The 27,464-nt window shown below is 42.1% G+C and overlaps 4 protein-coding genes across 4 annotated transcripts; 2 read left to right on the top strand and 2 right to left on the bottom strand.

Annotated features, from left to right (window-relative positions):
* Positions 1 to 3,779: 3,779 nt before the first annotated feature.
* LOC310800355 (putative aarF domain-containing protein kinase 2) lies at positions 3,780 to 10,232 on the bottom strand (the record flags this gene model as incomplete). Its single annotated transcript, XM_083662956.1, is given in 5 exon segments — positions 3,780 to 3,920; positions 4,053 to 4,106; positions 4,814 to 4,942; positions 9,214 to 9,262; positions 9,264 to 10,232. Coding segments are annotated over 5 exon segments (681 nt in total). The 5' UTR covers positions 9,572 to 10,232.
* Positions 7,048 to 8,682, top strand: LOC310800632 (E3 ubiquitin-protein ligase TRIM39-like; the record flags this gene model as incomplete). Its single annotated transcript, XM_083663260.1, has 1 exon — positions 7,048 to 8,682. One exon carries the CDS (start codon positions 7,048 to 7,050, stop codon positions 8,680 to 8,682), a length of 1,635 nt encoding a protein of 544 aa, XP_083519386.1.
* A 2,550-nt stretch (positions 10,233 to 12,782) lies between the features above and the next one.
* LOC310800353 (putative aarF domain-containing protein kinase 2) lies at positions 12,783 to 27,142 on the bottom strand. Its single transcript, XM_083662954.1, has 9 exons — positions 27,068 to 27,142; positions 25,568 to 26,546; positions 24,753 to 24,899; positions 23,007 to 23,135; positions 22,411 to 22,506; positions 20,915 to 21,178; positions 16,444 to 16,572; positions 15,666 to 15,719; positions 12,783 to 14,829 (listed from the first exon to the last, which is right to left on the bottom strand). The coding sequence occupies exons 2-9, from the start codon at positions 26,438 to 26,440 to the stop codon at positions 14,689 to 14,691; spliced, it is 1,833 nt and encodes a 610-aa protein (XP_083519080.1). The 5' UTR covers positions 26,441 to 26,546; positions 27,068 to 27,142; the 3' UTR covers positions 12,783 to 14,688.
* Positions 18,033 to 20,857, top strand: LOC310800354 (E3 ubiquitin-protein ligase TRIM39-like). Its single transcript, XM_083662955.1, has 2 exons — positions 18,033 to 18,170; positions 18,508 to 20,857. Exon 2 carries the CDS (start codon positions 18,510 to 18,512, stop codon positions 20,136 to 20,138), a length of 1,629 nt encoding a protein of 542 aa, XP_083519081.1. The 5' UTR covers positions 18,033 to 18,170; positions 18,508 to 18,509; the 3' UTR covers positions 20,139 to 20,857.
* Positions 27,143 to 27,464: the final 322 nt, after the last annotated feature.

Here is a 27,464-nt window from a genome sequence, read left to right on the forward strand (position 1 = left end):
AGTTGGCCAGATCATGGTCACTGAGCTGGGCCACTATGCCAGCGTCCAGCAGCACCAACTGGCTATTCTCTGCTTCACCTCCGGAGGCACCTCAGAGCTCAGGTAGTTGGAGATGGGCTCTCTCCTAATAAAAAAAAATACATGGCTGTCACAATTCACATAGTTGAAAATAAATATTAGTTCAACCAGAGTGATGCATATAGTGTAGAAATCACAGCTGAGGTGTCAGATAAGATAATAAGACAATACAATGAGCGCCAGAAGAATGTGTCAATCATCACAGCAAAGTTATGTCATTTTAGGAAAGGTTTCTGTGAATGATATGTTTCAGAGGCACTGGTGAAATCCCACCCATCTGGAAGTCCACATGCTTAAGCAATATGAACTCAGTCTGTATCAGTCAACCAGTGCTTTGTAACCTGATTTGAAAAGTCCTATATAAATACAGGTATTATTATTATTATTATTCAGTCAGTGGATTTTTTTTCTCCTGCTGTTTCCCTCTAGTCACTAGTGTGACCAGGCACACGTCTACTCACTTCAAAGGTTTCCACTAAGATGGTCCTGGTGACAAACGGTCGTAGCGGAGTCGGGAACTTGACATAATCCACATTGCGGAAGTTCTCCCTGAACCGCTCGATGTTCCTGGCCTCAAAGCGGAGGTCAATCTAAAATGAAAGTCAATTAAACAAACACAATTTTTTTATTCAGTTCTCACATCCAGCTCCTTGTTTCTGAGGTAGAGTCTAATTTGAAGATAATTGCCAATGTCCCCTCCTTCCTCTTTTGTTTGTCATATTGCAAATGTAATGTGATTTGTCTTACATGTAGGCAACTTAAGATTTTGTTTTTTGACTGGGAGAAATATAGCCATGTAAATGTGTAGAAGGATGTGTAGTTTTGAGTAAACAATTTAATAGTACCTATAAGCAACATACCTATGTGTTCACTTACAGTAATATGTAGGCTAATCTTTGACCAATTTATCATTTAACTTATCTCTTATTTCTGTCACACAAACACAAAAACTCACATCATCACAATTAGTCCAGTTGCCTATTTTTTCGCAATAAATGAAAAAAGATGAGTATAAGTAAATGGTGAGATATTTTTAAAAACTATTTAATTCATTAAAGAAAAGAGAGGAAAAAAAAAAGAAAACAGCTTTTCTCTGGTTGTTGTGACCGTGACCGAATCTCGTCTTATATTGAGGTGATTGTGTTTGTCTGTTAGAGATGTTTTTATTTCTTTTGTAATTATATTATTATTACTGTTATTATTATTGAAATTAGTTCTTTTTTTACACAGTTGTCACCTCCCCTCCCCCCCCCCCCCCCTTACATGAACAGTGCTGCTCTGTCTGGGCTCTTGATGGTTACATGAACAGTGCTGCTCTGTCTGGGCTCTTGATGGTGATGAAAAACGATCAAAACAGTTTTGCAATAAAGAGTATGTGATGATGATTTTTTTTGCACCAAAAGCTCCTGGTCTCACTCTCAGCCATGCTGACTGTTCTTCCTGATGACATTGACAGAATGGCGTCTCTTGTCTGTGTTTTTCATTGACAGATTTAATAAAATTGTAAATTAATGGTTTTCTGTGGCCTTGATGTAGTGCTTGCCATATTTTCCACAGTGTATGGCCCAGCTAAAACCTTCAAGTCACATCAATCAACCTCATTGAAAGGCTTATTATACAACTTACTACTGGTCACCAAAGGGAACAGAAGAAATGATCAATTACTATAGATCCAATTTTTATTGATATGTATAATTAAGATAAATTCTACACTTCAATTAATTATACATATTATGTAGAATTATTTTTTTCTGGAAAGTAAAAAGACAGGTCAATTGTGAATACATTAGGCAAAGACTTCACAATGTCAATCAAGTGTTTTAAGAACAAGTGCTAGCTTATTATGACTCACACTAAAAGCAAATATGGTAAATGGCCTGCATTTATATAGCGCTTTTATCCAAAGCGCTTTACAATGAGTAGGTACATTCACACACACATTTATACACCGATGGCGGCAAGCTTCCACGCAGGGTGCTGCCGCAGCCATTGGGAGCAATTTGGGGTTCAGTAACTTGCCCAAGGAGACTTAAGACATGCAGACTGGAGGAGGCTGGGATCGAACCACCGACCTCTTTTATCCAAAGCGATTGGTGGACGATCCGCTCTACCTCCTGAGCTACAGCCGCCCAAATATATATATATGCCATCAGACAACATGATCTAATCTGCAATAAAACAAGTGGTGAAAGACATCCTGAGATCATTATTAGTCATTAAAAACATGCATCGGAAATGTGTGGTATGACGTCCAAAAATATTTGAATATTTCTCAGCCTCTTTATCACATTTCAGTAAGATTTGGGGCAATACTGAGTTTAAACCTGGAAGAGCAGATGGGGGTTTCAGAGAAGAAGCAGAGAAGGGATTGAGGATAATTGGTGATCTATACAAAGAAAGAGGGGAAGGTTATGTCGTTTCAGGGGATCGCAGAAAAATGTGTTATACCAAGAAAACAATTCTTTAAATACGCAACTTTATCTACGCAAGTTAATACCGAAAATATGACATTCCGCCCCTCTCCTCACTGGAGGAATGATCATATTTGGGAATGCAGGAAAATAATGGATTTCTGGAAAGAAGAAAGACGTGATGGATCAAATCACCTCTGTAGAGATCCCTCTCCATCCTAAGATTTTCATTTGACACTGGTACCTCACCTCTGTAGAGATCCCTCTCCATCCTAAGATTTTCATTTGACACTGGTACCCTTCAAAATGAAACCTAAGGACCTAAGAAGGAATATACACTTACAGACGTGTGTATCTTGTAAGACAAACGGCTTATTGCTCTTCATTGGAAGAAAACAAATAGACCCAAGTATTAAAGAATGGACCAATGAAATTGCATCATGTATGGTATTAGAATAGATAACTTATATATTGAGAAACAGCTCAAATGTGTTTGAGGAAATCTGGAAAGCTTTTACTACATTCATTAGAAATGCAAGTGTTAAGACATTCTAACATAAGGTAATAATCTTATCACTTCAAAATGTTTGTCCGTTTTTGTTTTATACTGTTATACTATGTGTGTGCGTGTGTGTGTGTGTGTGTGTGTGTGTGTGTGTGTGTGTGTGTGTGTGTGTGTGTGTGTGTGTGTGTGTGTGTGTGTGTGTGTGTGTGTGTTTAAGTGAAATATGTCATCCATTTGTTAGTATTAGTGTTATGTTTTGTTATTGTATTGTTTTGGGGGTTGGCGGGGTGGGGGGACTTTTGAGTATAATTGTGAAATAAACTATAAAAAATTGTTTACAAAAAAAACATGCCTCAGAGCATCAACTAGGGATTGTCATCATAGTTTAGATATATATTATTTTTGATAAGGGATAAGGCAAAAAACTTACAGCCAGGCGATTACAATGGGTGGACTTTTCATACTTCAACCAGACAGTGGATGATACAATTTTAAAGTAAGACCGTTCAAAGTTAAAATCGCCACCGGTGTAAATTCAACAAGGTATTTATGGCATCAACACAAGATTAAATGTAGCAACGGAAGAAACCGTCTTGATCAGTGTCTGTGAGCATACCTCTGCGTGTGTGCGTCTGTGTGTGTGTGTGTGTGTGTGTGTGTGTGTGTGTGTGTGTGTGCGTCTGTGTGTGCGCGCGTGCGTGTGTGTGTGTGTGTGTGTGTGTGTGTGCGTGTGTGCGTGTGTGTGTGTGCGTGTGTGTGTGCGTGTGTGTGTGCGTGCGTGTGTGTCAGAGTAGTGATGCACAGTTCTTGAGCAGCAGTGGCTTGGTGAGCTGCAGCATGTCCAGGTTGGGATCCAGAGACCTGCCCAGGCCCTCCAGCACCATGATGGCAAACACAACGGACGCAAAGTTACTCTCCAGCTTCACCTGAAGAACAAACAACATGAACAACATCAAAAAATGCTGCATCCAGGCAGGGAAACTGCCATCTAAATATCTTAAACAACAGAACATGAACAAACTGCTGCTACGTTGGTTACGGCCGGCCTGATGTTTTACCTTGTGTGTGATGAGCAGGCCAAAGACTCTGGAGAGCAGGTCACCCACTTGCATCTGTAAGTGCAAAGAAAAATTCAATCAAAACACATCTGAACAACAACCAGGGCATGAAACTTCACTTTCTTTGTAGTGGCTAACGTTTCCCAAAATTCACTGGCTCCTTCACCAGCCAACATGTTATTTTGAATAGACTAGTAATTGATGTATGGTTGCCTGCCAAATTGGCTAGTAGAGAAGACCAACTTGCCAGCCGCAGCAGAAAAGTGCCTACATTACACTAGTGATTAATTAGTGTTAATTTCCCTCTCTGACAACAGCCCTTCTGTTTGCATAATATAAATTATGCATATATCACTTCTTTTTCTGAATTAGAATGGATGGATATTTTTTAAGACTACTGCAAGCCTATGAGAATGAGTATTAAATAAAATAAAATACTCTTAACAGGGACACTGAGAACAATCAGGAAACCAAGCAAAGGTGTTAACTAATAGCATTCAGGCAGCAATGTATGATTTTAGATTCCAAATTCCAATAATCATAGCATGAACTATTCAAACATTTGTCCACCAGGATTTGATGTAGGTGGTACCAAAACTGCAGTAAATAAATGTTGTTCCTCAAATAAATATCGATAAGCACGATTAAGATTCACAATCACAATATCGAACAAAATCACAGTGACTACCATTTTAGCCGTCATTGTCCAGCGACATCTAGTCACAACACAGACAAAAGAAAGCAGAGATCTAGGTCAGTACCTTTCCCAGGGTGAGGGTGTTGCTGAGGGCATGGTCCACCAGCTGTGCCATCTCTCTCTTGAAGCGCGGCACGTCTTGGCACTCGTTGGCCCTGGCATAATGCAGGATCAACTCTGCTACCCGCTCCCCCTGAAGAAAACAGCAGTCAGTCAGAGAGTCGCACCACTTCCATGACATAAAAATGTTATTCCTTCCTGGTTTGTTGATGTGTTTATTAAGTTCTGAAGCAGTTTAACAGGCAGGTTTCCACTGCAGTTGAGTTCGCTGTGGAGAAGTAGCCATGCAATGGAGAAAAAGAGCTGAAGCCAAGCCACTGCTCCTGGCCTGCCCCCCGGAGGAAAGGACAAAGCCAGGATGGGTTAAATGCAGAGGACACATTTCACCGGCCACCGTCAGCATGTGTGTGTTTGTGGCCCTCCGTGCATGTGTTGATGTGTGTATCGTGTGACAATAAAGACGGGCTTGTCCGTCTGAAATCGTGTTTTTTAATCGTGTTTTTTTAATCGTAATGCCATGAATGTGTGAAATAAGGAAATACATTCCGCCATATTCCTGTTAAGTAAAAGTTGCTGATATTCCCCAACTTCCACAGAGAGTTTAGAAATGTCCCGGTCTGGAAAACACCTCTCAAAATTCCATTAAACTGTATTCCATAAATTTCATGACCGGTGTATCTTTTCACTTCATCTCTTTTCACTTGCAGGGTCACCTGCAGAACAGTGCCCCTGTAGGTAGCTGGTGGGAATGCAGGAGCATGGTTGCTAAGCTCGCTTTTCAAGGACAATCTTAGGGCATGTAAATTGGTTGAGGTCAGAGCACAGTCGTCTTTTGTCTTATTCTCTAAGACAAGAAGTAAAGCTATGTTTTGTGAGAAGTTTGTTGTTGTGTTTTATCTCTATTGCAGTAGGTCAACTGGAGTACAAAACAATTTCTCTTAAAATTACAAGTATTATAAGTATTATAATATGCTCCATGCATTGCAGAGCTGTAGCAAGCATAACAGAATTTATTGCGTCCTAATTTGACAGACAAATTCTACAAATTCTTCTAACAAATGCTAACAGTCAGCTTGCTGCCACCCTCAAAAATGACAAACTACCGTAAGACATTTTTGGAAGGGTTGAATAAATCCTTAGTGAGGCTTGTCAGATTTCAGTCTGTGCCTACAAAGAGTTAACCTTCAACAGGAAATACGAGGGGAGCAACTGGAGGGAGGAGCTCTCAGAGTCATTTCACTGAAATGAAACTAAACCTGTTTCACACGGAGACTTCAGCTCTCTAACTATTTGAGATTTTCTACAGATAGAGAGCACAGCACAGGTGAGCACAGCACAGGTGAGCACAGCACAGGTGAGCACAGCACAGGTGAGCACAGCACAGGTGAGTTCAGCACAGGTGAGCTCAGCATTCCCAGCTGTTAATTCATTACATACATTTTGTTCTGATCTCACTGAAATGACTCAACTCTATTGCTTGTTGTGAAATTGCTCACTCGTCTTGAGACTCCTTCCAAGCATGGTGCACTATCCATTTCAGTCCGGCTGTATTTTGTAGGTTTTGTTGTTGCTTTTACATTTACATTGTGACCATTGAGCTGATGCTGTGGTGAAGACTCAGTGTGACTAATCAAAGTTTTGTCATAAAAAAGCCTCTCATATCCACCTTATTTTTGAATGCCCCACTGTAAAAAAGAATCGTGGGTACAAGGTCCGGTTTAACGTGACGTATTGTTGCAGCTTGCCATTTCCTTTGTTATACTCTGGCTGCAGACCCGAATTATAAACCGGAAGCTGGAGCACGTTATAAAAGTTATAAATATAGTCACGTTATAAACAACTAACCAACGCTGGAGGTCCGTATGGAAACTCGAAATGTGTGTTACTCGAAATGGTTAAAAGTTAAATCAATTTGGTGGCGTTTTACTGCCATGTAACATAGCTAGCTAGCCGCTAACATTAGCCACAGTTAGTAGCCGACTACCCACAATGCATTACGTTATCCCAGCACCCGAACACACACGGCTGTAGAGCAGAATGTCTCTGCTGTAAAAGGGTAAAATCCTCATAGACGTTTTTTTTGTCAAGTTAAAACCATAGACTGTAAGTCTATTACACCGGAAGCGGAAGAGGCACCCATCAGGCATCATGGCAGCTAGAAATAAGGTGGATAGGTACACCCCATTAAAAAAACATCTTTTCCATCCTCCCCTCCCTGCCCCCTCTGGTTCTGCAGACATGGCTTCCGCTAGCACTTCCCTGTCTGAAGACCAGTTCATCTGCCCAATCTGTCTGGATGTCTTCAGTCAGCCTGTTGCTATTCCATGTGGACACAACTTCTGCAAGGCCTGCATCAGTAAATACTGGGCCAGCAACGACCTCTGTCACTGTCCAATGTGTCAAAAGTATTTTGAGGCGAGACCGGTATTTGTCAATACCTTGATCTCCGAGATGGCTGCCCAGTTCAAGAAGTCAACCGAGCTGAATCCTCCCAGCAGCGAGTGCGACAGCCTCCAACAAGACAGCGCCGGGCCAGCGGAGGAGGTGTCCTGTGACGCCTGCATCGGTACCAAGCTTAAAGCCGTGAAGTCCTGCTTGGTGTGTCTGGCATCTTACTGCGAGACTCACCTGGAGCCTCACCAGAAGGCCGCAGCGTTCATGAAACACAAGCTGATCGAGCCCGAGGAGAACCTGGGGGACAGGCTGTGTAAGACACATAACAAGATGCTGGAGCTCTTCTGTAGGCGTGACCAGGCGTGTGTTTGTGTCATGTGCCTGCAGATGGATCATAAAGGTCACGATGTGGTCCTTTTAGAGGACGAGTATAAAGAGAAGCAAGATCAGTTGTTCAGTGGAAAGACTGACGTACAGCAGAAGGTCAAAGAGCGACAGCAGAAGATCCAGCAGATCAGACAGTCTGTAAAGCAGAATGTTACAGTGCTAGATGCAGAGATAGCAACGGGTGTTCAGGTCTTCGCTGCGCTGGTCACCTCCGTTCAAAGAAACCAAGTGGATTTCATGGAGGCGATGGAGCTGAGAAAGAGAGCGGTCGAGCAACAGGCCCAAGCATTCATCCAAGAGCTGGAGCGGGAAATCTCTGGGCTCCAGGAGAGAAGCGGTGAGCTGCAGCATCTCTCGCTCACTGAAGACCACCTCCGGTTTCTTCAGAGCTTTCCATCCACCTCCAAACCTCCGCAGGTCACAGACTGGAGTGAGGTGAATGTCTGCAGTGATGCGAGCACGGGGGCCGTCCGCACCGCTGTGGCTCTGCTGGAGGCAAAGCTAGATGAAGACATGGAGCAGATGCCTGAGGTGAAGCTGAAGAGGGTCCAGCAGAAGTATGCGGTGGATGTGACTCTGGATCCTGAGACAACTCATCCTGACCTCACCCTATCCGAGGACGGGAAACAAGTGAGATTTGGAGAGCTAAGAAAGATACTTCCATCCAACCCGAAGAGATTTGATAATGTTCGTGCTGTCCTGGGAAAAGAGGGCTTCTCCTCAGGAAGGTTTTATTTTGAGGTTCAGGTTAAAGGGAATCCTAACTGGAGCTTAGGAGTGGCAAGAGAGTCCATCTGCAGGAAAGGTGAGGGTGACCCTCAATTCTGGTTGTTGCGGTTGAGGAAGGGCAAAAACTACTCAGCAAGGGATGCCTCTATTATTGCCCTGTGCCTGAGAATGAAGCCCCAGAAGATTGGGGTGTTTGTGGATTATGAAGAAGGTCAGATCTCCTTTTATGATGTGGAAACAAGGTCTCTTCTCCACCTTTTCGAGGGCTGCTACTTTGCTGAGAAACTCTATCCAATGTTTGTCTCCTGCAGTGCTGCTAATGATAAAAACACTGCTCCTCTGATCATCACCTCTGTTTATTAAAAGTGTGCAACTTTTTCCTCTGTATCCATTATATCATAAAGTGGTGTAGTTTAGCATTGCAATTCCGCAAATGTTGCAATACAAGAGGTTTTACTTTCATTAGATTTTTTTTTCTTTGGGTATGAAAAGGTTATCTACTGTATATCGTCAGGGCAAAATATGTATATTTCAACATTTATGTAAACCTTGTGAAATTATTTCCTTGCATTTATCAACCATAGTCAAATGTTCTTCTTTCATGTGTATCAATCAATTTTGCAATTTGTATCACAGCATTCAAAATGTAAACAATGATACTGTAAATTCTGGTTGAATGTATCTCAACATATATTGACAACACAATGTTTAAGCAGGTGTGTTGGTCAAAACGTCATGTGGTGGAATTCAGATTTGATCATTTTGGTGATGTAGTGTGCCTTTCCCTGTGAAAATATGTAGTGAATGTGGGCCTGAGTATCCAGACTGCTTCCCTAACCCAAGTTTAGTCTGGACACTTTATGTACAGTATGCAGCCACCCTTTCCCTCCTCACCTGCCGTAGCACCACAGCGGTAAAGACGGCCTTGAAGTTGGCCAGATCACAGCTGGGCCACGATGCCAGCGTCCAGCAGCACCAGCTGCAGACGGGACGGGTCCGGCCTGACGCTGACCACCACGGTGTCCCACAGGTCAGTGAGGGTGGTCTTACCATGGGACTCCCCTGGGACACCAGCACTATCACTATCACAATGTTGGACCAGGATGTTTCCCGGGTGGAGATCCCCATGGACAAAGTTGTCCACAAATACCTGAAATATAGATGGAGAGAGAGTGACAATGTAGGAATGATACTGTAGACATGAAGTGAACACTGTACATCTGGTCAAATGATAACACACAGCCAGACACATAGGTAAGTGTAGTCAAACAGTCACATACTACACAAACGTGTAGTCACACTTTTCTTTCTCTCTCACACTTACACATTTTTGATAAGGAAATTTTTGTTTTAGCCAGATCTATAGAAAATGCCTGGCGACTAAGACAGGGAACATTGTACCCAGTATAATTGTTTTTGGAAAGTGAATGTCTCAATGAAATGCTTTATTTTATTTTATTTTCTTTTCTTTATTCTGTATAAAGGTATATTATGATTTGTTGTGTGGCCATCTTGGCGATTGTAATTATGATATAGTGTCTTGTAAGCCCATATGGGCTGGGCACCCAGGTGCATGACACTTAAATAAAAATATCAATCAATCAATCAATCAATCATACACAAAAATAGCAGACATACACACAAACACAGAAGGAGACAGACAGACAGGATGAAAGAGAGAAAGGTTCTGATAAGAGAAGCCATAGACCAGATCTGGGCAACTTGCGGCCCACGGGCCACATGCGGCCCGCGCTGGAATTTGAAAGGAAAAAATAAAATAAAAAATGTACAGTGCACCTGAACGCAACATGCAAGATACCCGCTGAATAAGTGTCCAAATGTTCATGTCATTCTGGCCAATAATCTTTATGACTAAAAGGCTCAAAGTAATCTCATGTGTAAGAAATGACTGTTCTGCATTGAAGTAAAAATGTAAATAATTAACTTGTTGGTTTTGGATTTTTTTTTAGCTTCAAGAGTGCATTTTTGTTCGTATGACCCTCAACACAGGCTTTGAGAATCCCGGGCCACTTACTGATACTTGTGCTTAAATTAACCCACTCGTAAAAAAGTTCAAAAAAGTTAATTTCAAGCCCTGCAGGGAGAGCAGGCGGTGATATAGGAGTGAGTGAGAAAAGGATCAAATATTGGTGTTTAAGACCGAATGATGACATCACAACTGTTAATTTAAAATGAGTTATTCCTCTAAACCTGAATTCAAATGCCCCAAATCTTTTCGCGCCGTTCGGCCCTCAACCCTCAGCAAAATCTGGCCCTCTGGTAGCGAGGAGGACATTTCTTTGTGGTCCCGTCTATCATCAAAGTTCCTGGGTTACGGCATGACAATATTTTTTCGGCCCCCGGCAACAATCTGGGTTTCTCATGTGGCCCCCCATGAAAAATAATTGCCCATAGACCAATCCCACAGGGTATGACATCACAGTGATGGTAATGATTCACCAGATGGAACCGATGGCCAATCAGATAACACATCTCACCATCTTTAGCAGGGTGTCGACTACCATCCTGGCTATTCTCTGTTTCACCTCCGGAGGCACCTCAGACCGCAGGTAGTTGGAGATGTGCTCACTCTCCTAACAAAAAAGACATGGCTGTCACAATTCACACAGTTGAAAAAAAAATGCTTGCCTCATTTAAGACGAATGTAAAGGATATTATAGTAATTCAACCAGAGTGATGCATATAGCATAATACATCATAGCTGAGGTGTCAGATGGGGGGATTTTGCTATATAAGACAATACAATGAGCGCCAGAAGAACGTGTCAATCACAGCAAAGTTATGTCATTTTAGGAAAGGTTTCTGTGAATAATATGTTTCAGAGGCACTGGTGAAATCCCACCCATCTGGAAGTCCACATGCTCAGTCTGTATGAGCTCAGTCTGTATCAGTCAACCAGTGCTTTTCAAGATTCAAGATTCAAGATTTTTTATTGTCACTCCGTAGTAAAAGTATCACGTGTGAAATTATTGTGCTGTGAACTCCGTTTACAACATAGTAGTACAAAATAACAGGGCATATGGGTGCAGGAAAACAAGAGACACAACAATGAATTGTAACCTGATTTGAAAAGTGCTATATAAATAAAGGTATTATTATTATTATTATTATTATTATTATTATTATTATTATTATTATTATTATTCAGTCAGTGGATTTTTTCTCCTGTTGTTTCCCTCTAGTGTGACCAGGCACACATCTACTCACTTCAAAGGTTTCCACTAAGATGGTCCTGGTGACAAACAGTCGTAGCGGAGTCGGGAACTTGACATAATCCACATTGCGGAAGTTCTCCCTGAACCGCTCGATGTTCCTGGCCTCAAAGCGGAGGTCAATCTAAAATGAAAGTCAATTAAACAAACACGATTTTTTTATTCCGTTCTCACATCCAGCTCCTTGTTTCTGAGGTAGAGTCTAATTTGAAGATAATTGCCAATGTCCTCTCCTTCCTCTTTTGTTTGTCATATTGCAAATGTAATGTGATTTGTCTTACATGTAGGCACCTTAAGATTTTGTTTTTTGACTGGGAGAAATATAGCCATGTAAATGTGTAGAAGGATGTGTAGTTTTGAGTAAAAAATTGAATAGTACCTATAAGCAACATACCTATGTGTTCACTTACAGTAATATGTAACCTTTGACCAATTTATCATTTAACTTATCTCGTATTTCTGTCACACAAACACAAAAACTCACATCATCACAATTAGTCCAGTTGCCTATTTTTTTCACAATAAATGAAAAAAGATGAGTATAAGTAAATGGTGAGATATTTTTAAAAACTATTTAATTCATTAAAGAAAAGAGGGGAAAAAAAAGAAAACAGCTTTTCTCTGGCTGTTGTGACCATGACCGAATCTCGTCTTATATTGAGGTGATTGTGTTTGTCTGTTAGAGATGTTTTTATTTCTTTTGTAATTATATTATTATTACTGTTATTATTATTGAAATTAGTTCTTTTTTTACACAGTTGTCACCTCCCCTTCCCCCCCCCCCTTACATGAACAGTGCTGCTCTGTCTGGGCTCTTGATGGTGATGACCTCTTACATGAACAGTGCTGCTCTGTCTGGGCTCTTGATGGTGATGAAAAACGATCAAAACAGTTTTGCAATAAAGAGTATGTGATGATGAATTTTTTTGCACCAAAAGCTCCTGATCTCACTCTCAGCCATGCTGACTGTTCTTCCTGATGACATTGACAGAATGGCGTCTCTTGTCTGTGTTTTTCATTGACAGATTTAATAAAATTGTAAATTAATGGTTTTCTGTGGCCTTGATGTAGTGCTTGCCAAATTTTCCACAGTGTATGGCCCAGCTAAAACCTTCAAGTCACATCAATCAACCTCATTGAAAGGCTTAGTATACAACTTACTACTGGTCACCAAAGGGAACAGAAGAAATGATCAATTACTATAGATTCAATTTTTATTGAGATGTATAATTAAGATAACTTCTACACTTCAATTAATTATACATATTATGTAGAATTAATAGAAGTGTTCCCACTTTTTTTTCTGGAAAGTAAAAAGACATAGGTCAATTGTGAATATATTAGGCAAAGACTTCACAATGTCAATCAAGTGTTGTAAGAACAAGTGCTAGCTTATTATGACTCACACTAAAAGCAAATATGGTAAATGGCCTGCATTTATATAGCGCTTTTATCCAAAGCGCTTTACAATGAGCAGGTACATTCACACACACATTTATACACCGATGGCGGCAAGCTTCCACGCAGGGTGCTGCCGCAGCCATCGGGAGCAATTTGGGGTTCAGTAACTTGCCCAAGGAGACTTAAAGACATGCAGACTGGAGGAGGCTGGGATCGAACCACCGACCTCTTTTATCCAAAGCGATTGGTGGACGATCCGCTCTACCTCCTGAGCTACAGCCGCCCAAATATATATATATGCCATCAGACAACATGATCTAATCTGCAATAAAACAAGTGGTGAAAGACATCCTGAGATCATTATTAGTCATTAAAAACATGCATTGGAAATGTGTGGTATGACGTCCAAAAATATTTGAATATTTCTCAGCCTCTTTATCACATTTCAGTAAGATTTGGGGCAATACTGAGTTTAAACCTGGAAGAGCAGATGGGGGTTTCCGTATATGGGCAGAGAAGGGATTGAGGATAATTGGTGATCTATACAAAGAAAGAGGGGAAGGTTATGTCGTTTCAGGGGGTCGCAGAAAAATGTGTTATACCAAGAAAACAATTCTATAAATACTCGCAATTACGCAACTTTATCTACGTAAGTCAATACCGAAAATATGACATTCCGCCCCTCTCCTCACTGGAGGAATGATCATATTTGGGAATGCAGGAAAATAATGGATTTCTGGAAAGAAGAAAGACGTGATGGATCAAATGACCTCTGTAGAGATCCCTCTCCATCCTAGATCAAATCACCTCTGTAGAGATCCCTCTCCATCCTAAGATTTTCATTTGACACTGGTACCCTTCAAAATGAAACCTAAGGACCTAAGAAGGAATATACACTTACAGACGTGTGTATCTTGCAAGACAAACGGCTTATTGCTCTTCATTGGAAGAAAACAAATAGACCCAAGTATTAAAGAATGGATCAATGAAATTGCATCATGTATGGTAACTTATATATATTGAGAAATAGATCAAATGTGTTTGAGGAAATCTGGAAAGCTTTGACTACATTCATTAGAAATGCAAGTGTTAAGACATTCTAACATAAGGTAATAATCTTATCACTTCAAAATGTTTGTCCATTGTTTTATACTGTTATACTATGTGTGTGTGTTTATGTGAAATATGTCATCCATTTGTTAGTATTAGTGTTATGTTTTGTTATCTTTTTTATACTTTTGAGTATAATTGTGAAAAAAACTAAAACATTGTTTACAAAAAAAAACATGCCTCAGAGCATCAACTAAGGATTGTCGTCGTAGTTTATATATATATTATTTTTGATAAGGGATAAGGCAAAAAACTTACAGCCAGGCGATTACAATGGGTGGACTTTTCATACTTCAACCAGACAGTGGATGATACAATTTGAAAGTAAGACCGTTCAAAGTTAAAATCGCCACCGGTGTAAATTCAACAAGGTATTTATGGCATCAACACAAGATTAAATGTAGCAACGGAAGAAACCGTCTTGATCAGTGTCTGTGAGCATACCTCTGCGTGTGTGCGTCTGTGTGTGTGTGTGTGTGCATGTGTGTGTGTGTGCACGTCTGTGTGTGCGTCTGTGTGTGTGTGTGTGTGTGTGTGTGTGTGTGCGCCTCTGTGTGTGCGTGTGTGTGTGTGTGTGTGTGTGTGTGTGTGTGTGTGTGTGTGTGTGTGCGTGCGTGCGTGTGTGTCAGAGTAGTGATGCACAGTTCTTGAGCAGCAGTGGCTTGGCGAGCTGCAGCATGTCCAGGTTGGGATCCAGAGACCTGCCCAGGCCCTCCAGCACCATGATGGCAAACACAACGGACGCAAAGTTACTCTCCAGCTTCACCTGAAGAACAAACAACATGAACAACATCAAAAAATGCTGCATCCAGGCAGGGAAACTGCCATCTAAATATCTTAAACAACAGAACATGAACAAACTGCTGCTACGTTGGTTACGGCCGGCTTTCAACACATCGATTCTAACTTCCAAAGAACAACAGTTGAAAATTAGCCATCTGGCTAACACTGGCGCACTTACAGAAATGTTCATTAATGTGCATTGTCCCTGAAATAAATGAATAAATCAGTGCCGCAAATACTTTTTACGTTCTCTTTGAATTTCTTGCAGAGGCAGAAAGCTCCCGCACACTGACTTCACTAAAAGCAAGACTTAACGTTTCGGTCAACCAACCTTCATCTGGCATATCTGGCTTTCTGCCTCTTCTACTTGTCCTATTTCTCTGAGGCACCTGATGCACACGGTAGTGCAGAGACCATCTCTTTTTTTACGTTCTACTCTTTGAATTTCTTGGATGTCTCAAAAGAAAATGAACCAGCAGCCTTCTTCACAAAGCAGCAGCCTAGCAAGCCAGATCTCTATCACAGTGCAACAGAGGGAATGGATCTTCTCTTCCCAACTGATTTTCTCCAAGCTGAAACCGTAAAAGAAAAATAGTCTTGCTCACAATAAGACGCAAAACCTCATTGAGTGGTTCACAGAAATAGCTCTCCAGCTCTTTCCCTTGAGAAGATGTGGTTAGGAGCGGGCTAACAGAGCAGTGGCTGAGTGTGAGATGTTGCTTTGAGGCATCAACGGTGAGCTGAAAATCAACGCCTGATGTTTTACCTTGTGTGTGATGAGCAGGCCAAAGAATCTGGAGAGCAGGTCTGATGTTTTACCTTGTGTGTGATGAGCAGGCCAAATACTCTGGAGAGCAGGTCACCCACTTGCATCTGTAAGTGCAAAGAAAAGTTCAATCAAAACACAACATCTGAACAACAACCAGGGCATGAAACTTCACTTTCTTTGTAGTGGCTAACGTTTCCCAAAATTCACTGGGTCCTTCACCAGCCAACAAGTTATTTTGAATAGACTAGCAATTGATGTATGGTTGCCTGCCAAATTGGCTAGTAGAGAAGACCAACTTGCCAGCCGCAGCAGAAAAGTACCTGCATTACACTAGTGATTAATTAGTGTTAATTTCCCTCTCTGACAACAGCCCTTCTGTTTGCATATAATATATAAATTATGCATAATATCACTTCTTTTTCTGAATTAGAATGGGTGGATATTTTTTAAGACTACTGCAAGCCTATGAGAATGAGTATTAAATAAAATAAAATACTCTTAACAGGGACACTGAGAACAATCAGGAAACCAAGCAAAGGTGTTAACTAATAGCATTCAGGCAGCAATGTATGATTTTAGATTCCAAATTCCAATAATCATAGCATGAACTATTCAAACATTTGTCCACCAGGATTTGATGTAGGTGCCAAAAACTGCAGTAAATAAATGTTGTTCCTCAAATAAATATCGATAAGCACGATTAAGATTCACAATCACAATATCGAACAAAATCACAGTGACTACCATTTTAGCCGTCATTGTCCAGCTCTACATCAGCAACATCTAGTCACAACACAGACAAAAGAAAGCAGAGATCTAGGTCAGTACCTTTCCCAGGGTGAGGGTGTTGCTGAGGGCATGGTCCACCAGCTGTGCCATCTCTCTCTTGAAGCGCGGCACGTCTTGGCACTCGTTGGCCCTGGCATAATGCAGGATCAACTCTGCCACCCGCTCCCCCTGAAGAAAACAGTCAGTCAGAGAGTCGCACCACTTCCATGACATAAAAATGTTATTCCTTCCTGGTTTGTTGATGTGTTTATTAAGTTCTGAAGCAGTTTAACTGGCAGGTTTCCACTGTTGATGTGTATATTAAGTTCTGAAGCAGTTTAACAGGCAGGTTTCCACTGCAGTTGAATTCACTGTGGAGAAGTAGCCATGCAATGGAGAAAAAGAGCTGAAGCCAACCATCTAATCTAATGCCATGAATGTGTGAAATAAGGAAATACATTCTGCCATATTCCTGTTAAGTAAAAGTTCCTGATATTCCCCAACTTCCACAGAGAGTTTAGAAATGTCCCGGTCTGGAAAACACCTCTGAAAATTCCATTAAACTGTATTCCATAAATTTCATGACCGGTGTATCTTTTCACTTCATCTCTTTTCACTTGCAGGGTCAGCTGCAGAACAGTGCCCCTGTAGGTAGCTGGTGGGAATTCAGGTGCATGGTTGCTAAGCTCGCTTTTCAAGGACAATCTTAGGGCATGTAAATTGGTTGAGGTAAGAGCACAGTCGTCTTTCGTCTTATTCTCCAAGACAAGAAGTAAAGCTATGTTTTGTGGGAAGTTTGTTGTTGTGTTTTATCTCTATTGTAGTAGGTCAACTGGAGTACAAAACGAAGTATTATATTCAGTGTTGGGGGTAACTCATTACAAAAGTAACATATTACATGTAATATATTACTTTTAGCAGTAACTCAGTAATATAACTTATTATTTATAGGATTTCAGTAATATTATACCAGTTACTTTGTCAAGTAACTCAAGTTACAAATTGAGTTACATTTTATTAAATCAAAGCACATATTAAAAAAAAAGATACAATACTTTCCTAATCAAACTGTGTGTTTTTATGCAAATAACCACTACAGATGACAATAACAAAGGAAAAGAATAACATTTAGAATTTTGGATTGTTTACACTGACTTCAAGGCGGTTTAAATAATTTTTCCGGATGGTTCCGTGGCGGCGATGTCATTCTGCTGCTGCTGTTGTTTTGTTAAAAGTAATGCAAAAGTAGTGTAATAATAAGTAATGAGTTACTCTACACAGAAAGTAATATTGTAAAGTAACTTATTACTTTCAAATGAAAGTAACTAGTAATATGTAGTATATTACATTTTGAAAGTAACTTGCCCAACACTGATTATATTATAAGTATTATAAATTATAAGTGCTCCATGCATTGCAGAGCTGTAGCAAGCATAACATAATTTATTGCGTCCTAATTTGACAGACAAATTCTACAAATTCTTCTAACAAATGCTAACAGTCAGCTTGCTGCCACCCTCAGAAATGACAAACTACCGTAACACATTTTTGGAAGGGTTGAATAAATCCTTAGTGAGGCTTGTCAGATTTCAGTCTGTGTCTACAAAGAGTTAACCTTCAACAGGAAATACGAGGGGAGCAATTGGAGGGAGGAGCTCTCAGAGTCATTTCACTGAAATGAAACTAAACCTGTTTCACACGGAGACTTCAGCTCTCTAACTATTTGAGATTTTCTACAGAAAGAGAGCACAGCACAGGTGAGCACAGCACAGGTGAGCACAGCACAGGTGAGTTCAGCATTCCCAGCTGTTGATTCATTACATACATTTTGTTCTGATCTCACTGAAATGACTCAACTCTATTGCTCGTTATGAAATTGCTCACTCGTCTTGAGACTCCTTCCAAGCATGGTGCACTATCCATTTCAGTCCAGCTGTATTTTGTAGGTTTTGTTGTTGCTTTTACATTTTACATGGTGACCATTGAGCTGATGCTGTGGTGAAGACTCAGAGTGACTTATAATCAAAGTCTTGTCATAAAAAAATCCATAGGTATTTGTCATAGGTACACCCCATTAAAGAAAACATATTTTTCCTCCCCTCCCTGCCCCCTCTGGTTCTGCAGACATGGCTTCCGCTAGCACTTCCCTGTCTGAAGACCAGTTCATCTGCCCAATCTGTCTGGATGTCTTCAGTCAGCCTGTTACTATTCCATGTGGACACAACTTCTGCAAGGCCTGCATCAGTAAATACTGGGCCAGCAAAGACCTCTGTCACTGTCCAATGTGTCAAAAGTCTTTTGAGGCGAGACCGGATCTCTTTGTCAACACCTTGATCTCCGAGATGGCTGCCCAGTTCAAGAAGTCAACCGAGCTGAATCCTCCCAGCAGCGAGTGCGACAGCCTCCAACAAGACAGCGGCGGGCCAGCGGAGGTGTCCTGTGACACCTGCATCGGTATCAAGCTTAAAGCCGTGAAATCCTGCTTGGTGTGTCTGGCATCTTACTGCGAGACTCACCTGGAGCCTCACCAGAATGCCGCAGCGTTCATGACACACAAGCTGATCGAGCCCGAGGAGAACCTGTTGGACAGGCTGTGTAAGACACATAACAAGATGCTGGAGCACTTCTGTAGGCGTGACCAGGCGTGTGTTTGTGTCATGTGCCTGCAGATGGACCATAAAGGTCACGATGTGGTCATTTTAGAGGACGAGTATAAAGAGAAGCAAGATCAGTTGTCCAGTGGAAAGACTGACGTACAGCAAAAGGTCAAAGAGCGACAGCAGAAGATCCAGCAGATCAGACAGTCTGCAGAGCAGAATGTTACAGTGCTAGATGCAGAGATAGCAACGGGTGTTCAGGTCTTCGCTGCGCTGGTCACCTCCGTTCAAAGAAACCAAGCAGATTTCATGGAGGCGATGGAGCTGAGAAAGAGAGCGGTCGAGCAACAGGCCCAACGATTCATCCAAGAGCTGGAGCGGGAAATCTCTGGGCTCCAGAAGAGAAGCGGTGAGCTGCAGCATCTCTCGCTCACTGAAGACCACCTCCGGTTTCTTCAGAGCTTTCCATCCACCTCCAACCCTCCGCAGGTCACAGACTGGAGTGAGGTGAATGTCTGCAGTGATGCGAGCACGGGGGCCGTCCGCACCGCTGTGGCTCTGCTGGAGGCAAAGCTAGATGAAGACATGGAGCAGATGCCTGAGGTGAAGCTGAAGAGGGTCCAGCAGAAGTATGAGGTGTATGTGACTCTGGATCCTGAGACGAATCATCCTAGCCTCACCCTATCCGAGGACGGGAAACAAGTGAGACATGGAGAGCTAAGAAAAAAACTTCCTTACAACCCGAAGAGATTCGATGATGGATGTGTTGTCCTGGGAAAAGAGGGCTTCTCCTCAGGAAGGTTTTATTTTGAGGTTCAGGTTAAAGGGAATACTAACTGGAGCTTAGGAGTGGCAAGAGAGTCCATCTGCAGGAAAGGTGAGCTTGACCCTCAATTCTGGTTGTTGCGGTTGAAGGAGGGGAAAAACTACTCAGCAAGGGAGAATGCCTCTATTATTGCCCTGTGCCTGAGAATGAAGCCCCAGAAGATTGGGGTGTTTGTGGATTATGAAGGAGGTCAGATCTCCTTTTATGATGTGGAAACAAGGTCTCTTCTCCACCTTTTCGAGGGCTGCACCTTTGCTGAGAAACTCTATCCAATGTTTTGCCCCTACAGTGCTGCTAATGATAAAAACGCTGCTCCTCTGGTGCTAAAATAGCCTGCATTTATGTAACGCTTAAGCGCTTTACAATCAGTAGGTACATTCACCCACCAATGGCGGCAGGCTGCCACGCAGGGTGCTGGCACACCATCAGGAGCAATTTGGGGATCAGTGTCTTGCCCAAGGACACTTCGACATGTGGACTGGAGGAGCCGGGAATCGAACCACCGACCTTCTGATTGGTTGGACGACCCGCTCTACCTCCTGAGCCACAGCCACAGCCTGCGCTCTGATCATCACCTCTGTTTATTAAAAGTGTGCAACTTTTTCCTCTGTATCCATTATATCATAAAGTGGTGTAGTTTAGCATTGCAATTCCGCAAATGTTGCAATACAAGAGGTTTTACTTTGTTTCAAAAAAAAATCTTTGGGTATGAAAAGGTTATCTATATCTTCAGGCAAAATGTGTATATTTCAACATTTTATGTAAACCTTGTGAAATTATTTCCTTGCATTTATCAACCATAGTCAAATGTTCTTCTTTCATGTGTATCAATCAATTTTGCAATTTGTATCACAGCATTCAAAATGTAAACAATAATATATTCTGGTTGAATGTATCTCAACATATATTGACAACACAATGTTTAAGCAGGTGTGTTGGTCAAAACGTCATGTGGTGGAATTCAGATTTGATCATTTTGGTGATTTAGTGTGCCGTTCCCTGTGAAAACATGTAGTGAATGTGGGCCTGAGTATCCAGACTGCTTCCCTAAGCCAAGTTTAGTCTGGACACTTTATGTACAGTATGCAGCCACCCTTTCCCTCCTCACCTGCCGTAGCACCACAGCGGTAAAGACGGCCTTGAAGTTGGCCAGATCATGGTCACTGAGCTGGGCCACGATGCCAGCGTCCAGCAGCACCAGCTGCAGACGGGACGGGTCCGGCCTGACGCTGACCACCACGGTGTCCCACAGGTCAGTGAGGGTGGTCTTACCATGGGACTCCCCTGAGACACCAGCACTATCACTATCACAATGTTGGACCAGGATGTTTCCCGGGTGGAGATCCCCATGGACAAAGTTGTCCACAAATACCTGAAATATAGATGGAGAGAGAGTGACAATGTAGGAATGATACTGTAGACATGAAGTGAACACTGTCCATCTGGTCAAATGATAACACACAGCCAGACACATAGGTAAGTGTAGTCAAACAGTCGCATACTACACAAACGTGTAGTCACACTTTTCTTTCTCTCTCACACTTACACATTTTTGATAAGGAAATTTTTGTTTTAGCCAGATTTATAGAAAATGCCTGGCGACTAAGACAGGGAACATTGTACCCAGTATAATTGTTTTTGGAAAGTGAATGTCTCAATGAAATGCTTTATTTTATTTTATTTTATTTTAACAATCAATCAATCAATCATACACAAAAATAGCAGACATACACACAAACACAGAAGGAGACAGACAGACAGGATGAAAGAGAGAAAGGTTCTGATAAGAGAAGCCATAGACCAGATCTGGGCAACTTGCGGCCCACGGGCCACATGCGGCCCGCGCTGGAATTTGAAAGGAAAAAAAAATTAAAAATGTACAGTGCACCTGAACGCAACATGCAAGATACCCGCTGAATAAGTGTCCAAATGTTCATGTCATTCTGGCCAATAATCTTTATCACTAAAAGGCTAAAAGTAATCTCATGTGTAAGAAATTACTGTTCTGCATTGAAGTAAAAATGTAAATAATTAACTTGTTGGTTTTGGATTTTTTTTTAGCTTCAAGAGTGCATTTTTGTTCATATGACCCTCAACACAGGCTTTGAGAATCCCGGGCCACTTACTGACACTTGTGCTTAAATTAACCCACTCATAAAAAAAGTTCAAAAAAGTTAATTTTAAGCCCTGCAGGGAGAGCAGGTGGTGATATAGGAGTGAGTGAGAAAAGGATCAAATATTGGTGTTTAAGACTGAATGATGACATCACAACTGTTAATTTAAAATGAGTTATTCCTCTAAACCTGAATTCAAATGCCCCAAATCTTTTCGCGCCGGCGCCGTTCGGCCCTCAACCCTCAGCAAAATCTGGCCCTCTGGTAGCAAGGAGGACATTTTTTTGTGGTCCCGTCTATCATCATAGTTCATGGGTTACGGCATGACAATATTTGTTCGGCCCCCGGCAACAATCTGGGTTTCTCATGTGGCCCCCCATGAAAAATAATTGCCCACCCCTGCCATAGACCAATCCCACAGGGTATGACATCACAGTGATGTAATGGTTCACCAGATGGAACCGATGGCCAATCAGATAACACATCTCACCATCTTTAGCAGGGTGTCGACTACCATCCTGGCTAGTCTCTGTTTCACCTCCGGAGGCACCTCAGAGCTCAGGTAGTTGGAGATGTGCTCACTCTCCTAACAAAAAAGACATGGCTGTCACAATTCACACAGTTGGAAAATAAATGCTTGCCTCATTTAAGACGAATGTAAAGGATATTAATTCAACCAGAGTGATGCATATAGCATAATACATCATAGCTGAGGTGTCAGATGGGGGGATTTTGTTATATAAGACAATACAATGAGCGCCAGAAGAACGTGTCAATCACAGCAAAGTTATGTCATTTTAGGAAACGTTTCTGTGAATGATATGTTTCAGAGGCACTGGTGAAATCCCACCCATCTGGAAGTCCACATGCTTAAGCAATATGAGCTCAGTCTGGATCAGTCAACCAGTGCTTTGTAACCTGATTTTAAAAGCCCTATATAAATAAATGTATTATTATTATTATTATTATTATTATTATTATTATTATTATTATTATTATTATTATTATTATTATTCAGTCAGTGGATTTTTTCTCTCCTGCTGTTTCCCTCTAGTCACTAGTGTGACCAGGCACACGTCTACTCACTTCAAAGGTTTCCACTAAGATGGTCCTGGTGACAAACGGTCGTAGCGGAGTCGGGAACTTGACATAATCCACATTGCGGAAGTTCTCCCTGAACCGCTCGATGTTCCTGGCCTCAAAGCGGAGGTCAATCTAAAATGAAAGTCAATTAAACAAACACGATTTTTTTATTCAGTTCTCACATCCAGCTCCTTGTTTCTGAGGTAGAGTTGTCTACTTTGATTATAATTGCCAATGTCCCCCCCTTCCTCTTTTGTTTGTCATATTACAAATGTAATGGGATTTGTCTTACATGTAGGCACCTTAAGATTTTGTTTTTTTGACCTGGAGAAATATAGCAATGTAAATGTGTAGAAGGATGCGTAGTTTTGACAAAAAAATGGAATCGTACCTATAAGCAACATACCTACAGTATGTGTTCACTTACAGTAATATGTAACCTTTGACCCATTATTTACACCTTATAAGTGCCTAAAATTCAAGAATACTGAATCTGCTTCACAATGATAAGACTCAACTCTTAATAACGTGTTGACTTCTAGAAGAAGGTGCTCACCTCTTATTACGCATCTCCTTAAAGTGCTAGAATAACCATAATCATAATTGGTTGCTCAGTCTTGTTCATATGACCGCAGCTGTATATTCTATCATTGACAGTGGTGGTGTAGTCAGGAATGTCATACTGAACCGACCTGGATAGCTAGGCTTAGATAGTGAGGTAATATGCAGTTGTGCGGTGGTAGCATGGAGGGGGGTGTTTCCAGGACGCTGGATTACACCGTTAAGCCTTCTTGAGGTGTCGTGGGCCTAACTTAACGAAACATCGGTGAAGGAAGGTGCCCACTTGAAAACCCCAATGACATGCTTCATACTGCTTTTTTTATAGTAACATAACTTGCTGCACAGATATTCAGACATATTCCACTCGGGGGGCGAGTGATGGACAGATAAGCTTACCTCGACCACAGTCCAATTCCATGAAGAGAGCTGCATTTTATAGGTCAATTGTACTTTGGAATAGTCTTCCAAATGAGATTCGCAACACCAGAGAAAAAGCCTGTTTTAAAAGGAAATTTCGACTTCATATACTGTACTTAACACTCAAAATATACAATAACACATTATCTTACATAACAGCTTGATAGTGCTATTTTAATCTGTTGTATTCTTATTGTTGCTTTTTTTTTAATGCAATACTAGAGTTTTGTAAAAAAGATTTTTTTTCAAATTTTTATTAGTTCTTTGTAATACACTGATAACGTTTTATTATTGTATTAAATGTATTTTAATGTCTTGGACCCCAGGAAGACTAGCTGACGTTACGGCGTCAGCTAATGGGGATCCGTTTAAATAAACAAATTAAATAAACAAATTAAACTGCTGTTGGCTAGGGTAGGTAACTGGTGATTTGTGTCTTGTTTATTAGTTTGCTAGCCTGTTAGCTTGTTTTATTCTGGATTGGGCTTCTAAATGTGTTTTTCGGATTTTGGCACAAGGGATAGTAACATCTTGTCCTGTGTATTAATTAATACTATCCGTATTAACATAATCATGAATATTCAACACTAGAAAACTGTGTAATCATACAGATTTTGAGTTCCTTGGCTCCTAATCAGCACACAGATGAAACCTGCCACTCTGGTGTCCTGAGTTTTCTTCCACAGTAGAAAAATGAAATCACCTCAAATGTGAAGTCTTTGAATATGTTGAAGGTCATTCTAAACGTAGCAGGGTGATGAATAGTCCTACCTGTTTGGTCATGAGCTTCTCGAACTCCTCCACTATCTCGGGGAGGCTGAGCCACTTGAGGCCGGGCAGACAGTGCAGCAGCCAGCTGCCCGCTCTCATCAGCAGTAGGTCTATCTCCACCTGACTCCTGATACCTGGGTGCAGCACCTTGAGCACAACACAGACAACCTGTCATATCGCCTGGTAATTATGATACATGATAACGCGATTGCTAAATTTTTACTTTGCTTATACGAACAATATTGCGATATATATTAGTATGTTTCAAAACTGACCCCTGTGACTATTTGTGACCAGCATCGCCCAGCCCCAGTATACCCTGTCTGTTCTGCTCTCTCTCTCTTCTCTTCCTCCCCCCATCCCTTCCCCTGCTCTCTTCCTACCTCTCACCCCCTCCACCTCCTCCATTTCCCTGCTCTCTCCTCCCCCACTTTCTCTCCCCTTCCCCCTGTCTCTCTCTAACATAAAATTGCTCAACCATGTTGTTATTGTTGTGTCAGCTAGATTTGGCTAGACATACAGTATCCTCTGTGATGTCCAACCTCACCAGTAGCGAGGACACTCAAAAGAATGGATAGAAACTCAGGTGCATAAGGCAAAACCAAATAAGCCAGCACACTAAATGTCAATGCCAGTGCGAGAAACACTTTTGACTGAGAAATAAACATAATTCTGCTCTGTTGTCTTTGAATTTGTATTTGTTACATTGTATCGTAGTTGTATCGAATCGTGAAAGCCCATATTGCGTATTGAATCCTAAAGATAAGCATATTGCCCTATCCCTAAAGTAATGCTCCTGTGTGTCTCTCACTCACCTTGATAGCCACAGGTATCATGTGCTCCTTCTCAGTGCTGCTCTCCTCATGCTGGTCCTCTGGGTCGCTCCTCTCCTCCTCGCCCTTCCCCTTCCAGAGGCCCCACAGGGACCTGGCCATGCCTCCTAGCCCCGGGATCTCCCAGGCCTGCAGCTCCAACACATCCTCTCTTTCCATCTCCTCCACCAGCGTCTGGAAGTCTGGGTCCTGCACGCTGTCCACCCTGGCCCAGCCGCGGTACACCTGGGCCACGCAGCCCGAGCCCACCGGCTGCTTGCTCTGGAACACAAACAGCCTCCTCCAGCCCTCCCCGAACGCCCGGCGCAGACACTGCTTGGTGTGCGCCCAGGGGTGAGGCCGCACCTGGACGTGGAGCCTGGAGAACCGGTCGCAGAAGTCCTGGGAGAAGATGTCGCGCCTGGTGCTGGCCCACTGACCCAGCTTGATGAAAGTGACGCCGGATGTCTCGGTCACCCAGAGCAGAGCGTCCAGCCAGCGAGCGGCCCAGCGAGTGGAGAACAGAGCCAGGGGGAAGAGGAGGAGGAGGGGGGCAAATTTGAGGAGCAGCACCAGCGCACGGATGCTGAGGCGGAGGAAAAATATGAGTTTGTGCACCTCGACTTTGGCTAGAGACTTTTTGACCGTGGTCTGGGATGCAAGCTGGGTGGCCTGCTGGCATCGGGCTACACAGAATGTTGCGTTCACTGCACTCCAGCACAGCAGTGTGACTTTAGGTATCTGGGTTATAATCGGGCTTCTTTTTAGTAGACATATCCTGGGATTCTGGAGGGGTCTGATTCTGGCAAAGGAGCCAACTTTGTGAAAAGTGGACCTCAGGTTGAAAAGGACTGCTCTTGCTCCAAATGCCGCCATGGTTGTTGTGTCAAATAGCCGCGGCTCAGTCCGAGCAGAGGAGGAGAGTGGATCCACATGCGCACGTCTTGTATTGTGAAACTGTGTTATGCAAACTCATCATCACCTGTGTGGAAAAGGGTGTCTTTGATCATGACATTATCTGAAAGTCAAAGATAACTCCAACCTCGCTGTGAGGAAGGTGTTGTCTCCCTCCACATACTATGTGCTGGATTATTTAAAGTAGAACCCACTGCAGGTGATCGATCAGAATCACACAGATGTCCCTATGGTTTTATTGGTACAATCTGTCCAGTCTGATGACACAGAGGAACTACCTCAGTGTGGAAGGATTTGTGACATCATCACAGTTGCTTGAGTGACAGTGCCATCACTGATGACATCACAACAGAGTGCTATCACAGATTACATCAGTTCAATCTTAAGAATCTTAAGAGTTGTTACAATGTGTATGACATCATATGAGACACTCGCAATGATCAGTGAGCTCAACTTGACTGGCACCTTGAAAGCGACAGCCTATAGGACTAGAAAGTTAACGTTACCAGTCCATGATTACAACAACAACACACAACACAGCCTTAACGCTACATTTAAACGGCTAATTGCAACGTTGTATTCACTTACGATCACTGCCATGTAATCAACTTTCTTGTAGTATATATTTTTTCTTTCCCTGGTGCACAAAATAGTCGTTCCATTCCATTGAAAACATTGCATGAGTCGGATGACAGTTGGTTACACTTCTGGGGTGTGACGTCAGTAGCTTCTTCTTTTGTGTTTTATGGCGGTTGGCATCCTTTAAATGGTGCATTACCGCCACCTACTGGACTATTTACAGTCTTCATCATGTATCCCCCCCCCCCCACTTCGTGCTCCCATTCACGATACTATCCTATCCATATCACCCAGGCCAGACGCACCCGTCTGAGTAATCCCTGAGCGCCTTCTCAATCTCCTCTCTGGATATGTCAACAATATTCAGGAACCTTCTCGCCGTGTCCATCATCATCTTAATATTTTC

The sequence above is a fragment of the Poromitra crassiceps genome (genome assembly GCF_964638095.1).
Source record: "Poromitra crassiceps genome assembly, chromosome: 30".
In the NCBI taxonomy this organism is placed as follows: Eukaryota; Metazoa; Chordata; class Actinopteri; order Beryciformes; family Melamphaidae; genus Poromitra; species Poromitra crassiceps.

Bases quoted from the DNA above. Each gene is read 5' to 3' on its own strand.
- LOC310800353 (XM_083662954.1), bottom strand. From the start codon at position 26,440: ATGGCGGCATTTGGAGCAAGAGCAGTCCTTTTCAACCTGAGGTCCACT. The intron at 21,179-22,410 runs GTGAGATGTGTT...TCTATATTTCAG, and splicing joins TCGACACCCTGCTAAAGATG to GTATTTGTGGACAACTTTGT. The intron at 16,573-20,914 runs GTGAGGAGGGAA...TGTTTTCTTCAG, and splicing joins CCGCTGTGGTGCTACGGCAG to GGGGAGCGGGTGGCAGAGTT.
- LOC310800354 (XM_083662955.1), top strand. From the start codon at position 18,510: ATGGCTTCCGCTAGCACTTCCCTGTCTGAAGACCAGTTCATCTGCCCA.